Source organism: Psammomys obesus, unplaced genomic scaffold (genome assembly GCF_907164565.1).
Source record: "Psammomys obesus unplaced genomic scaffold, mPsaObe1.curated_primary_1811, whole genome shotgun sequence".
NCBI classification, from domain to species: Eukaryota; Metazoa; Chordata; class Mammalia; order Rodentia; family Muridae; genus Psammomys; species Psammomys obesus.
The window spans coordinates 9,510,655-9,524,642 of NW_026596240.1; the positions used below are offsets into that span (position 1 = coordinate 9,510,655).

A 13,988-nucleotide genomic window follows, 5' to 3' on the forward strand; every position below is an offset into this window, starting at 1 on the left:
ATCACGTTCACTGATTGACTTATTTCCTTTCAATACCCACAATTACATTGCCTCTTGTGGTATGAATTTGCATTTTAATAGGTATTAAGCCTTAAGCCCAAAATACACATTCTACAACAGAAACTCACATACCAGTTAATGGGAAGCATGTATGTATGAGACACGTGATCCCCCCCCGCCTTTTTCTTTGAGAAATCTTAGTAATTAGACAAAGCTCTTGTTTCTATCAGGATGCCTTGCACAACACAATGGGTAATTTGCATAAGAAAAGTTTATTGCAAAAGTGGATGAGTTTTAAGGAAAGTGACTGCAATAAAGTTGACAAGCTTCAATTCAGTTCCTGTCTGATATTCAGTCTCCGTTACCCAGACACTTGGTAAAATGCTATAGCTGAGAAAGCATTAAGGCTAAATATACACACTTTTACAAAGTCATATTATAAATCACTCAATAAATATACAAAGTAACAGAATAGATGTTATTGACAAAGGCTGAGAATGGAGCGATCACAAAATCTCTCTCCCAGGTGGGGTGACATCCTTATGTGATTATCTTTAAAAATGCAAATGAAGACAAACCAGCAATAATCATAAATATAGTAAAAATTACTCCTGTCATTGAAAATGACACACTATCATCTGTGACATGCACAAACCCATTTCAAACCAAAGCAACTTGCAAAACCTCCTGATCATGGACATTGGGAGGGAGAGAGATCTAGAAAGTTGTTAACAGCTGCTGCAGCTGTGAAACATAAACCCTGGCACAAACCTTTCATAATTTATATTATTGGAGAGAGGGGGAAAAGTGATCCTGTGCCTTTAATTTCCCTTTTTGAGCAGGGAAGGCTGCACAGCCCTGACAAGCTCACTTGTTCCCGTCTTTAATGTGCAATCTGTTTTCTCCAGCGGAGGGCACTCAGTGTATCACAAACTCGAGCATTAGCACCAACCAGCTCTGAGCACCATCAGTCTCTGGAAAGCCTTCTGAATTAGACAAGGGCTGCCTCTCAGCACAGCTACAAAACACTTTCAACCTGACCAGCTAAATGGATAAACCTAGCCCGCATAGCTTTTAAACTGGGGTCTCACACAGCACAGGCGGCCTGCTTGCTTCAACAACTGAAAAATCCTGAGGATGAATTGCTTTATCTGGGAATGGCAAAAGCCAGCACAATAAGGAATGCCAGGTATTCTGAGGATTTTCTTTTTCTTTTCTTTTTTTTACCCTTCTCCCCTCTCTGTCTCTTTCTCTCTCACTCCCTCTTTTTCCACAGAGAAGTTGGTTACCTCCGAGATGAGCTGTAGCTCTTTTCACAGATTGCCAATTTACTGCTAATGTGTCCCTAGTGAATTATACAATGGTCCTCAGAGCCTAGAGGCCCTCCCCCTTCGACCCCCCCCCCCCCCCGCCTCCTCCTCCCCGCCCCTTCCTCCCCCCCCCCCCCTTCCCTTTTTTTTTTTTTTTTTTTTTTCTTTTTAAGTATACGTGCACCTATATTATTTTTGTGTGTGTCTGCCTGTCCTCTCCGGGGAAGTTTACATGGGCTTACTGGCTCACATGCGGGCTCAGAATGGTTTGAATGACAGCTTCACTGTGTCATGAAGGTGGTGGTGATTCCTACAGGAGAGACCAAATAAGAAGAAAACTGAGAGAGGGGGGCAGACGTTTTTTGGATGACAAAGGATGGGTAAGCGAACTTTTGTTGTTTTTGTCTTAGCAGAGCTGATCCTAACCCCTCATCCTCACCCGGGCATTAGCTGCTAAAAGACCAGGAAACAGGCACAAAGCAGCAACCTCGACTTTACCGGTTGTCTCACTGTAGTTGCTATTATATTTTTAGATCATTTTATTTTGGCAGTGTTTTTTGTTGGTTTTTTTTTAATCTGTAAATGCATAACGCGGACTTAAACACACTCTGGAGGGATAGCTTTAAGACTGTCTCTAGCGTCTGCGTATCCACAGCCTGGGAACGGAGCATGAAATAAATCCCGTGTTTGCTTCTATTTCCTGATAATCTGAGCCACGCTTGTGCTCGGGTTGCTGTCGGGAAGATTGTTAACACTTGGCTGTGTGTGGGTAGGGGTGGGGTCCCTACTTCATCAGAGGTGGCAAGGGAGGCTTGTTTGATCTTGGAACCTGCATCCTCAATACAGCTTCCAAATTTCCAATAGTCATTTGCCAGTTTTATTTTTTTTTTCAAGTGTGACTGGCTTTTTTTTTTCTCCCTCTCTCTTTTTCTCCTGTCTGGGAGAGCTGGGTTGTATTTCAATGAGTCTGTAGCTGACAAGAAAACAGAGTGCAAGATCGAGTTAATTTTATAAATAAATAAATAAGAGAAAAAGACAACTCTTTGAGAGAGGGAGAATTTTTAGACTAGGATTTTAGCTAATTGTCTCTTGTTCTAAAAAGATGAGCATTACAAAGAAAAGAAATTATAGTCTGCAGTACCCCCACCCCATCTCTTGTCTCTCTCTTCCCAGTGAAGAAATAATATACCGACTGTTGGAGGTGGACTGGAGTCCCCTCACGTGTAATGACTTGAAAATGCGGCATAAATGCTAAGAGATTGCAACTTTGCAGGATTTCTGAAGTTAATGGAGACAGAGGAGACATGGAAAAGCAGTCAGTGAGAGACCTGAGTAGGTCAGGATGGTGGGGGGGGGGGGGTTTGAGAACAGGCTCTTTGCTTTTCTCTCAAATTTGCGAGGGCAACTGCATGGGAAAAGAACAGCAATCCATCTAATAATGTGATTAGTTTATTATACACATTTTGAATAAGAATTTGACATTATTGCCAGGGCTACCAGTGTCTGTGGTTTGGCTGAGCATGTATGTGAGCTCACTTACTAATGGGCATGGGGCCAACATATGCAGTCATATGTTCAAAAATCACCTGAGAGCACCTCAAAGTGTGAAGATCCGTGTTCTGTAGGCTGTTTGTACAGATTCCCATGCCACTTTGCAGGGCTCAGTGAGTGCAGCCCTTGCATGCAGTCAGTACGGAATTCAGGCAGAGCAAACTTGGATTACTTTGATAGCATCCCGGAAGCTCTTTTGCTAAATCACAGCCTGTTTGTTCAACTAGGAAAGAGGTGCAGGAACCGCGTTTCCTAAGTCATGGTTCTGACCTTAACAAAAGCTGCCATACACCTTCCTTCAGTACTGTGGGTCCATACAATGACAGCTAAATGTTACCATTATCCAAATGTCACCATTCAATAAAGAGAAATGCTCTGGGCTTTTTAGTGTTGGGATAGAGTAGGACTCTTGAAACTCGGAGAGATTTTTCACAGTTCTACTTCTTTGTAATGTTATGAAAACTAAGGAAGAAAGAATGAGATCTAAACAAGCAGGGGGAACTAGAGGAAACAGATTTTTAAGTGTTAAAATGTGCTCTTGAATGTGCTATTTCACTCTTGCACTAGACAAGACACCCCTGATCCCAGTGAGCCAGTGGGGTTGTACTGTCTCGTTTGACAGCGTGCATCTGTGTTCTCTTTGCTGTTGTAGGTTTCCGTCTCCTCACGCAGCTGAGAGGCATGAGTGTGTTCCTGGTGCTGCTTCCCACCCTGCTGCTGGTTATGCTGACGGGGGCTCAGAGAGCTTGCCCGAAGAACTGCAGATGCGATGGCAAGATTGTGTACTGTGAGTCTCATGCCTTCGCAGACATCCCAGAGAACATTTCTGGAGGGTCACAAGGTTTATCCTTACGGTTCAACAGCATTCAGAAACTCAAATCCAATCAGTTTGCCGGCCTTAACCAGCTTATATGGCTTTATCTTGACCATAATTACATTAGCTCAGTGGATGAAGATGCCTTTCAAGGGATCCGCAGACTGAAAGAATTAATTCTAAGCTCCAACAAAATTACCTATCTGCACAATAAAACATTTCACCCAGTCCCCAACCTCCGCAACCTGGACCTCTCCTACAACAAACTTCAGAGCTTGCAATCTGAGCAGTTTAAAGGCCTCCGGAAACTCATCATTTTGCACTTGCGATCTAATTCCCTAAAGACTGTGCCCATACGGGTTTTCCAAGACTGCCGGAACCTTGATTTCCTGGACCTGGGTTACAATCGTCTCAGAAGCCTATCCCGAAATGCATTTGCTGGTCTTCTGAAGTTGAAAGAGCTCCACCTGGAGCACAATCAGTTTTCAAAGATCAACTTTGCTCATTTTCCTCGTCTCTTCAACCTGCGATCCATTTACCTACAGTGGAACAGGATCCGCTCTGTCAGTCAAGGCCTAACATGGACCTGGAGTTCCTTGCATACCTTGGATTTATCAGGGAATGACATCCAAGCGATCGAGCCTGGCACATTTAAATGCCTCCCCAATTTGCAAAAATTGAATTTGGATTCCAACAAGCTCACCAACGTCTCCCAGGAGACCGTCAATGCATGGATATCCTTAATATCCATCACCTTATCTGGAAATATGTGGGAATGTAGTCGGAGCATTTGTCCGCTCTTCTACTGGCTGAAGAATTTCAAGGGGAATAAAGAAAGCACCATGATTTGTGCAGGGCCTAAGCACATACAGGGCGAAAAGGTCAGCGATGCTGTGGAAACTTACAACATTTGCTCCGAGGTCCAAGTGGTCAACACGGAAAGATCACACCTGGCGCCTCAAACTCCCCAGAAGCCTCCGTTCATTCCTAAGCCTACCATCTTCAAACCTGACGTCATCCCAGCCACCCTGGAGGCAGCGAGCCCATCCCCGGGCTTTCAGATTCCTGGTACGGATCATGAGTACGAGCACGTGTCCTTTCACAAGATCATCGCAGGGAGTGTGGCTCTGTTCCTCTCGGTGGCCATGATTCTCCTGGTGATCTATGTGTCTTGGAAACGGTACCCAGCCAGCATGAAACAACTCCAACAGCACTCCCTTATGAAGAGGAGGCGGAAAAAGGCGAGGGAGTCCGAGAGACAAATGAATTCCCCTTTACAGGAATACTACGTGGACTACAAGCCGACGAACTCTGAGACCATGGATATATCGGTTAATGGATCTGGTCCCTGCACATATACCATCTCTGGCTCCAGGGAGTGTGAGGTATGAACCGTGATCCCCCTAAAACCATTTCTACTGCGGGGAAGGAGAGGTAAATGTTTGAGGCTCTAGCCGTGTGTCTAATCAGTAGAAAGATTAACGACCCTTTTGCTTTGGGGTTTTGCTCAGTGTGAAAGGTTACTTAATTAAATTGCAACCACCAGGAAACTGACTACTTAAAAAAAAAAATGTTGAAACTTGAAAGAAAATCATTCAAGGATGGGATTAAGTTGTAATAAAATACTATGTTAAAACACCTGTTTTTATTTTTTTTTCCTGTTGTTTTATTTTGCTTTTTTTTTTTTTTTTCTAAAACAGTATATAGAGAGGTTGGACTTAGAAGCAATTTGTTTTGAATTCTCACAAACAAAACCATTCTGAAATTTATGTCTGGTTCTTGGTGATTGACTCTCGTAATGGGGTAAAGATGGGAGGGCCCAACTTAATTTAAAATCTAAGTGAGTTAACCAAAATTATAGTAGGTAGTGAAGACTTAAACCAAAGAGCATTTGACCCAAGGTTTGACTTTTTTGCTATTAATTTCAAGTTTGAATTAAAGCATGCAACCAGGAAGTCACAGCCATGTCACGTGTGTTTGGTTCGTTATTATACCAGCAGAGAGAATAGCCAAGGCCTACTGTAGAATTGTACCACACTTCGAAGGATGCTTTCTTTCTATTGCCTTTGCTTTTCTTTTGTTTTTAACTACTGGGATACGAATCAGTCTCCAAAGGTTCTTTAAGTGCTGGATATTTGTGTTTTATTAGAAGGAAACTGAATTTCCATATTTTGCCTGTTCCTCTGGTAACTAACAGAAGGCCAACTTCTAGTGGCTGACTCCACAGTAACATAATGACAGGCATCATAGAAACTGCTTGTCATCTTTCCTTTCATCCTCGAAAGAAATGACATAAACTCTTGTTGATCTGACCCAAAACTAAGTGATGCAAATATTTATGAATAAAGGGTGAAACTTTTTCTAGAGTCTTCCTTATTTGCATAGAATCCTCAAAGAGGTGTCTGGATTTCATGTTGGATTCCTTTTCATTTATATGAAAATAAGTTTGGTCCACTTTCTGACGATTTTATTTAAAATGTCACTTACCAGAACAAAGTACATGAGTTGAACAGTGGCTGCCCACTTCCATTTTTCTGATTGAATTATACTAGATATATGTTGTTCTTTCCTTGGTAAAATAATGCTGTGTAACATCCAACTACCAGGTTTTATTGCCAGAATACTTTAGCTAATAGAAAGTTGTTCTGGCAATTGACTATTTTAGTATCTGATATTAGATGGTATTTTCAAAACTGAGTTTTAATGAGTGTTTAAAGATGGTGCTCTTTCTAATGCTACTTATAACAATTAGGAAATATAATTTGTTCTTTGGTAACCTATATCAAGTTTTCCACAAACCTACATACAGACTTTAATGAGATTGTTTTCAGATGCTGCAGTGAATTTGAAATAATCATAAACTTAGTACAGTTTGGACTTTTTGAACTGTTCTTTGCTGAGTTTGTTTTCTCTTTCTCTTTTTCTTCATTTGTGTACCACTGAAAATAAAAGACATAATTCCAAATATTAAATCCCCCAAAGAAACCTGTATAAGCAATTACCCTTAAATCTTAAAGAGAATAAAAGCTTTCTATGAAAGTCTAACAGGACTTGATGTTTTTCTTGCAAGCCCACATTGATACCATAGAGGTGAAAGTACACAAGGCAACTTCATCATATTATAATTTGGGTTCTCCTTATATCCTTGAGTCTCGGAAAGGTTGGTACCATGAAAGCTAATGGAAAATCCAGGTCTATTCGTTTATTTTATTTGGAATAAAATGGTGATTCAAGTTTCACTAAGAAGGAAGAAAGACTTTCAGGGAAGGATTAGAAAACCGGTGTCCTAAAATTTTCCAGAGTTCTTGAATTGCAGATATTTTCCTTCAGAAATATTGGACATTACTGTGATGGAAATAAAGGTTGTTTATTTCCTAAAAACATAATTTACAACACAGAATACCACCTGTGCTTAACAAAGGGCCTTATAGCTATGAAACTGAACTGGCAGAATTGATTATTGAGGCATTGATCAACAAAAGGCTTACACAATGCTGCAAGGATGCTGTTGAGTCAAATGGCAGCAACTGAGAGAATCAAACTCTCTTTGTCCAGGAAATTGGAGGATGATTGGCTAAATACATTTCACAACATTGCCTTCAATGGCCAAGGCATAAAACTTAAAAAATACTTTAAAAAAAAATCACTATTATTTTCAGAAACTTGAGTACTTCCCAATAATAGAGTCATCATTTCTACTTTGAATAATCTATTCAGATTCTGGAGTAATAGATGGATTTATAAATATAAGCAAAAGAAAATTCTGAGAATTGATTGGAGAGCTATTCAACTTTTTCTTTGTCACAAAATGTTCTGCAATTAAGAAACTGTCCTTTAAATAAAGGCTGTCTGTGAAACAGAGCCAGGAAATGAGCAAAGTATTTTTTCAAATTGCTGTTTTAGAAGTTACTATATTCTGTCTTTGCTCATGCATTGTTTACATAAATCATAACATCAGAAGCATAGACTCTAAACAACTATTCGTATATTTATAGTATCATTTTGTTATTTTTAAAATTATATATAACAGCTATCTTGAATAAAGCGATAAAATTTCCACCAAAACATGTTGCAATGATTTTTTTTTTTAATTATAAGACAATGCCTTGGGAAAAAAAAAACTGCTCAATGGAAAATTTTTCTACTAATTCATGTATTCAGTTGAAATACCCATTTTGTCTGCTTAATAGTAAAATGAAACTGTTATACTCTCTCATTAGGATGGGAACTCTCTCATTAACAACTACTCACAACGTCATTTTCAAATTCAGTACTTTTTCCTGTGGTTGTTATTATTATTATTATTATTATTATTATTATTATTATTATTTGCAAGGGACACTTTGAACAAATCATACGCGAATATCTGACTAACAAATCGGGAGAGAATATTTTAAGAGCATAAGCAATATTCTTCATAGCTATAAAAGAAGAACTCCTTATATAGTAATGAGTGCTTAGTATGATTAATGAAACAGGTAAGAGACGCATACACATATCTGTCACCATACTGAGTCAATCAGTGTGCTGGGAAGTACTGAGTAGAAGAAATTGAGAGCTAATGAATTCACTCTAAAATTTAGAAAGATCTTATGGGAAACTGCAATTCCTCATTCTCCAAAACAGCTTAGGAAATCTTATACAGTACTTTCTCATTAATCATGTTACAGAGATGGTGACTGTATATATATATATATATATATATATATATATATATATATATATATATAATACCATTTTATCCCTAGGTATTATTAAAAAAAAAACCTTTGACTATCTAGTTATTCCAAGGCTGGCTTTCTGAACTGATGAAAATAAAGACATTTATACAATTAGCTTATGTGTATACAAGAAAGCAGAAATAATTTCTAGTTTGGCTCTCACAATTTAAAGCAGTGACATTGTTGGAGCATGAAAGGCAATCAGAAGTCTCCAATATTCTTCATCCAAAGTGCTTAAAATGTGAAATCCTAAAAAAGTTTATCTTGAAACATCCATCCCACAATGCTATCAGTGCTACCACTAAGAAAATGTCAGCATGGATGATGACTTAGCTGCATATTTCCTTATTTTCAATATTTCAATGATATACATTGAAATAAATGTATAATGTAGACAGTTTGTTCTAGGCTTTCACGATTATGCAGTAAGGTAGTATAGTCTGAGGCTAACAATTTGTACTGACATAAGAGCAGGTGTTAGGTCAAGTTCAAGCTTTGACTTGAAAAATAATGTTATCTTCTTTTGGCACTTTAAATTTTGACATTTTGTGGGTTGATAAGTGTATTTCCAAGGACTGAAAGGTTTTAATGTATATTTAAAGAGTATTTGTAGGTGAGCTGAGCCCAGTATCACTGTTTCATTAACCGCTTGCTGAAATAGTTATAAAAAATACAACTACAATATGATGAATTAAACATTACAGTGAACTGTTGTAATTGAAGCTATAGCTTGTACGGTCATATACAGAATGTGTGCTAATTGTGATTTATATAAGAACTTAAACATATATGCATCAGTGTATGCATGTGCTAATTATAAATATATACATACTGACACAAGGCAGAGGTGATGGGAGAGAAAAACAGAAAAACACATTTTACAATAGAGGTAATGACTTTTCAATATTAATAAAAATAATATGGTGTCATAATTACTAGAATGTGTTAGGAATATATTTGTCAAAGTAAACATATAATCTAGTTTTTTATAAAAGAGAATTTTATAAATTATGTAGTTTAATTTGAATACTTATGACATAGTGGCATTTGAATGTGATACGGAGTTAGTCCTTTCTTTTGACTTTGACCCGTCATTCATATTGTATTCAACTAGCATAGTATTTCCCAAGTCAAACATTCTTAAACCAGTAAATTTTGTAAAACTCTTTGTGGTCATGTGCAGGATTAAGTCCAGAACGATCAGACATGAGGGAAAATTGAACTATTTTTATTTTTTTGTCAACAATTAAACAAACAAACAAACAAATACAGTACACTGAATTATTAAAAAATGCTTGCTCAGGTGATCGTCATACCATCCTCCCATCTGGGAGAAAAGGTATATGGCGAACATTGACATGCTGAGCACCCAAGCATGAGGGCCAGCGTACCTGCGCTTATTTCTTCCATTCTGCCAAGCAGCTACTTATTTTGAAAGCACTTAAAAGTATGAATGTCTCTTAAAAATATCGATTGTCTGATTTGATCCAGTTAAAATCTCTTTGTGAATAGTGTTTTCATTAGAATTTGAAACTGGTACTTGTGAGGACTGACAGCTGCCAACAGGGCCTGACATGACAAATTCAGGAAAGGTTTCTTTTTAACTGACTGAAATGCTTCAGATCTTTTCTGGGATCTGCTGGAAACAGCATCTGAAAACGTGGATTGAAGCACAGAGTACGCTCTAAGAATCCAATCTGAGAAGTCTAAGAGCTTAAGAATGTATAGATTTGATTCAACTCAATAACTTATATAATCCCATTATTTTTCTTCTTGCTGCTATTTCTATATTGGACAAAGCACATCATCCTTATCCTAAAATTTGCCTTCACAGGCAGAACTGTGCTTTAGAGGTTGTTCAGCAACATCAGCATTGGTGACTCATCTGACTGCTCGTGTCTTTAGAGTTTTGTGATTCAGTAAATCAAGAGGAGTGTGGCAGCCTGCCTGTTACAAAGCATTGGGGATTATGAAACACTAGCATGTCTTTTGGTTAGGGAAACGTGTGAAGTAATGTCGAATACCTTTTAAAAATTAACATGGCTTTTTACAGTTCTAGAAGTAGCATCATTCATTCCCTTCCGTTTAATAAAATCTCTGTATTCTTAAAAGGAAGAGAAATTATGAAGCTATTTTTCTCAGGCTTTCGATAAGCCATTGAAACATTAAGTAGGGGTTGAGGAAAGCTGAGAAAAATCACAGTATTTCCTGTGGTATCAAAGTCATTGTTTTTGGAATTAGTCGCTGTTACATCTCTGCAAAGTCGCCTTTAAAACCCTGCTAATACTCTAATATTTCACCTCCCTGAAATGAAATCTAAATAATTTCAACAGCTGAAAGATTACTCTTTTGAGGAAAGATATCTGAGAGAATCATATACATTATTTTAAATTTTTAACATTTTATTTTTATTTTATTTTTTAAAATCATCTCATTTTGCTTTATTGGGTGGGTGACATAAATTTAAACTAAGCCCTAAGACCAATATTGAAGACTACAGCATGACATAGCAACATTACATCTTCCAGGATGATCTAAATAGAGAGGGGAGCACCATGTCTTCATCACAGATAGTTTCTGGGCTGACTGCAGTGCACTGAAGACTTTCCCACCGCCCTCTGCTATTTCATTTATGTTCCCATAGGATGATGAATATTTCCTTCTAGAGAATAAATAAGAGACCAAATCAGGTATGAATTGGACTGTATAAATATTGTTATGGTAAATCACATCAGTTTAATTCAATGATCTTTCAAAGTTAGAGAAATGCAAGTTATTACCAACCATCATCTAAATAACACCCATGTGACTGTGATATTTCTACAAATTCCTAAAGACAACAATGTACAAACTGGAACTGCCACTAAACTTGCCATCATGTCAAGAGACGTCTCAGTCTCTTGACTGGAGTCTCAGACTCCAATGCCACTGAGAACCCAAGTAATTTTCTGTAGGATGGCTATTAATATTTAATATTAATATTTATTCTTATAATTATTAAGACAATAGTTACTCCTTTACCTGCTATTATATAAATAAAAGACTCAAAAACCTGTTAGATTTGTAGTATGCCTTAAGCACTGGGGCTTTACCCACACACATATTGAATACTGTATATGCATTCATGCAGGGATACACAGGTGAAGCTCAGATAATAGTTTCAGGAGTTGGTCCTCTCCTTCCACCAGGCGGGATAAAGATATCAAACCCAGGTCGTCAGGCTTGGTGGCAAGTACTTTTACACACTGAGCCATCTCACTGGTCTGGTTGCAATATTTAGTAACATCAAATTTGGAAGTAAAGTAACAAGAAAGCTGATAAACTTTTAAGAAGTTATGGTACATGTAAAACTATTTAGATATATTAACTCCAAATATTGAATTTTTTGACACATAACTGAATGATTTTGTTTTGTAGTATTGTTGTTATATGTGGTAATGTTTTAGTGGTATAGAAATGAAGAATTGAAGAATATCTTCAATATAATCATCAAAATAATTTAGAAATTCTCTTTAATGACCTGCATACAATTAAGCATTCAGATTCTTTTATGCACAATGCAGAACCCATACACATATGCATGTAGTATATGTTAAAATAATGCATTTTTCCGTTTTGAATATATATTACATATAATATACATATAAACACCTTTGTTTGCTCATCTCCCTCCTTGTACTTAGTTTGAAATTTGAATAATACTCACAACCACCTCATAAGCAGCTTATCTTTTGCTTTGACTCAGCTTTCTTTCCTTGTTCCTTAGGTGTCAGGGCAAATGGCATAGATATAACCATTAACGCTGGACAGCAAGATCATTTTATTAATTCTTATTTGTTTTTCTTTAAAACAGAAATTGCCCAATCCTTATAATCACATATAAACAGAAAGTAACTATAGTTTTAAAACTTCCACATGAATTTATAATGTTTACATACTAATCCAATGTTTGGGGTCTTCAATTCTCACTGATTTAAAGGACAAAGGTTTTCATTTAAACTAGGTTGAATATAAACTAACTTTTATAAATTAGTTTAAGAGAACTATTTCTTTAAATTCTCAGTGAAATGTATCTGTCAAAATAGAAGTATAAAAAGTTATACTTCATTTCATTAAGGATTCACTAATTTTAAATCTAAACCTCAACTATGTCTCTACTGCTTATGTGATAGCAGCCATTATTATTCAGAGTAAACAACCTCCCCAATTCATTTTCAGTCTAATTTCTCTTTAAAGGAGCAACAATTTTGTTTACTTGCTTGATTTCAAAATGAGATGTCATTTGATGGATCAGCTTGAAATAAAATTTGAAAACACATTATAAATTTTATCTTATTTCTTCATTCCTCTCTTCCTCAAATCACCATTACCAAAACACATTTGAGGTATTGAAAACTGTTAAACTTTCATTTCTTGATTTTCTTACTGATTTAACAGATGTTTTAAATACATTCATCTTCAAATAAATCTCAAAATTTCATTTTATCACATACTAAATTTGATTATGACATCACTAATAAACTGTTTGATCTTTGCAATTTTGACAACAACAGTTGACAAAGATTTTCAAAATAAACAAAAAGAAATAAAAAAAAAACCAATGGTTTTCTACATCTTCTCTTTTGTGGGCATGATAGAAAAAATATTGATAATTTTTCTATGTTTATAGATTTGTAGAAGTGAGAGTAGAGAGGTCAGCCATGGGCTGTTTTAAATTGATGGCTACAAACTACACAAACCAGTATTGCACTGGTCCACTGGTTAGATCAAGAGGTGAAAAGAAGTCTCAGATTTGAAACCGACTCCCTGTGCTTTTCCCAGATTGGACAAGTAAATATGTAACTGACCTTTCCATGATATAATTTTTCTATCTATTGAACTGGGATAATAACTTTCCAAGTACCTGGCTGACATGATTAATGAGGTAGTGTTTGGAAACTCTCTGCACTCCTTTACTGTAAATATACTATTATTAAGTGTAAGCCTTGCTGTCTCCTGAAAAATGCAAAATTCACTAGTACTGCATTATTTTCCTTGTTATTATTAGTTTTAATGATGCCAATTATACACATGATTTAGAAATAATGTTCCTCTTACATTTCTTCTAAGCTGGATAATAAACCTGACCTTTCTGGCCCCTGCCAAAGCTGATATTTAATCTGGGTAAAAGCAAAGTAATATTTAAAAATATTTAATATAATATCTTAAGATTTTTAAAATATTCCATTGGCTGAAGCTTTTATCACCTTGATAAAAATCAATATTTATGCTTGTTTTATTGGTATAGTCCTAAAAAATAACTGCATTAGAAACACAGTTTATAAATCACCAAACTCATCAACTATTGCCTCTTAATTAATATTCTTAAAAAGCAAAAGTTCTCTAATTCCCATACCGATTGGAACTTTCAAAAAATGCAGGATATTGCTTGTGATGTAAAACCTTACTGACTAATATCAAGAAGACATAATACATCTGTAGTGTATGTCTAGGTAATGTCAGTAAGACTTCAGTTAACTTGACTTCTCTTACACAGACATAAAAATTTAGTGGAGTGTCCACGTCATGCATATTGAGAGAGAAATTAACTGC

General features: G+C 36.6%; 1 protein-coding gene across 1 annotated transcript in view; it reads left to right on the plus strand.

The window, feature by feature from the left end:
* The first annotated feature begins 931 nt into the window (after nt 1–931).
* Lrrtm4 (leucine rich repeat transmembrane neuronal 4) overlaps nt 932–13,988 on the plus strand; it is a 784,880-nt gene continuing 771,823 nt past the window's right edge. The window contains exons 1-3 of the mRNA XM_055596339.1: nt 932–1,189; nt 1,608–1,690; nt 3,514–5,060. Coding sequence (XP_055452314.1) covers nt 1,687–1,690; nt 3,514–5,060 — 1,551 coding nt within the window. The 5' untranslated portion in view covers nt 932–1,189; nt 1,608–1,686. The remainder of the gene's footprint in view (nt 1,190–1,607; nt 1,691–3,513; nt 5,061–13,988) is intronic.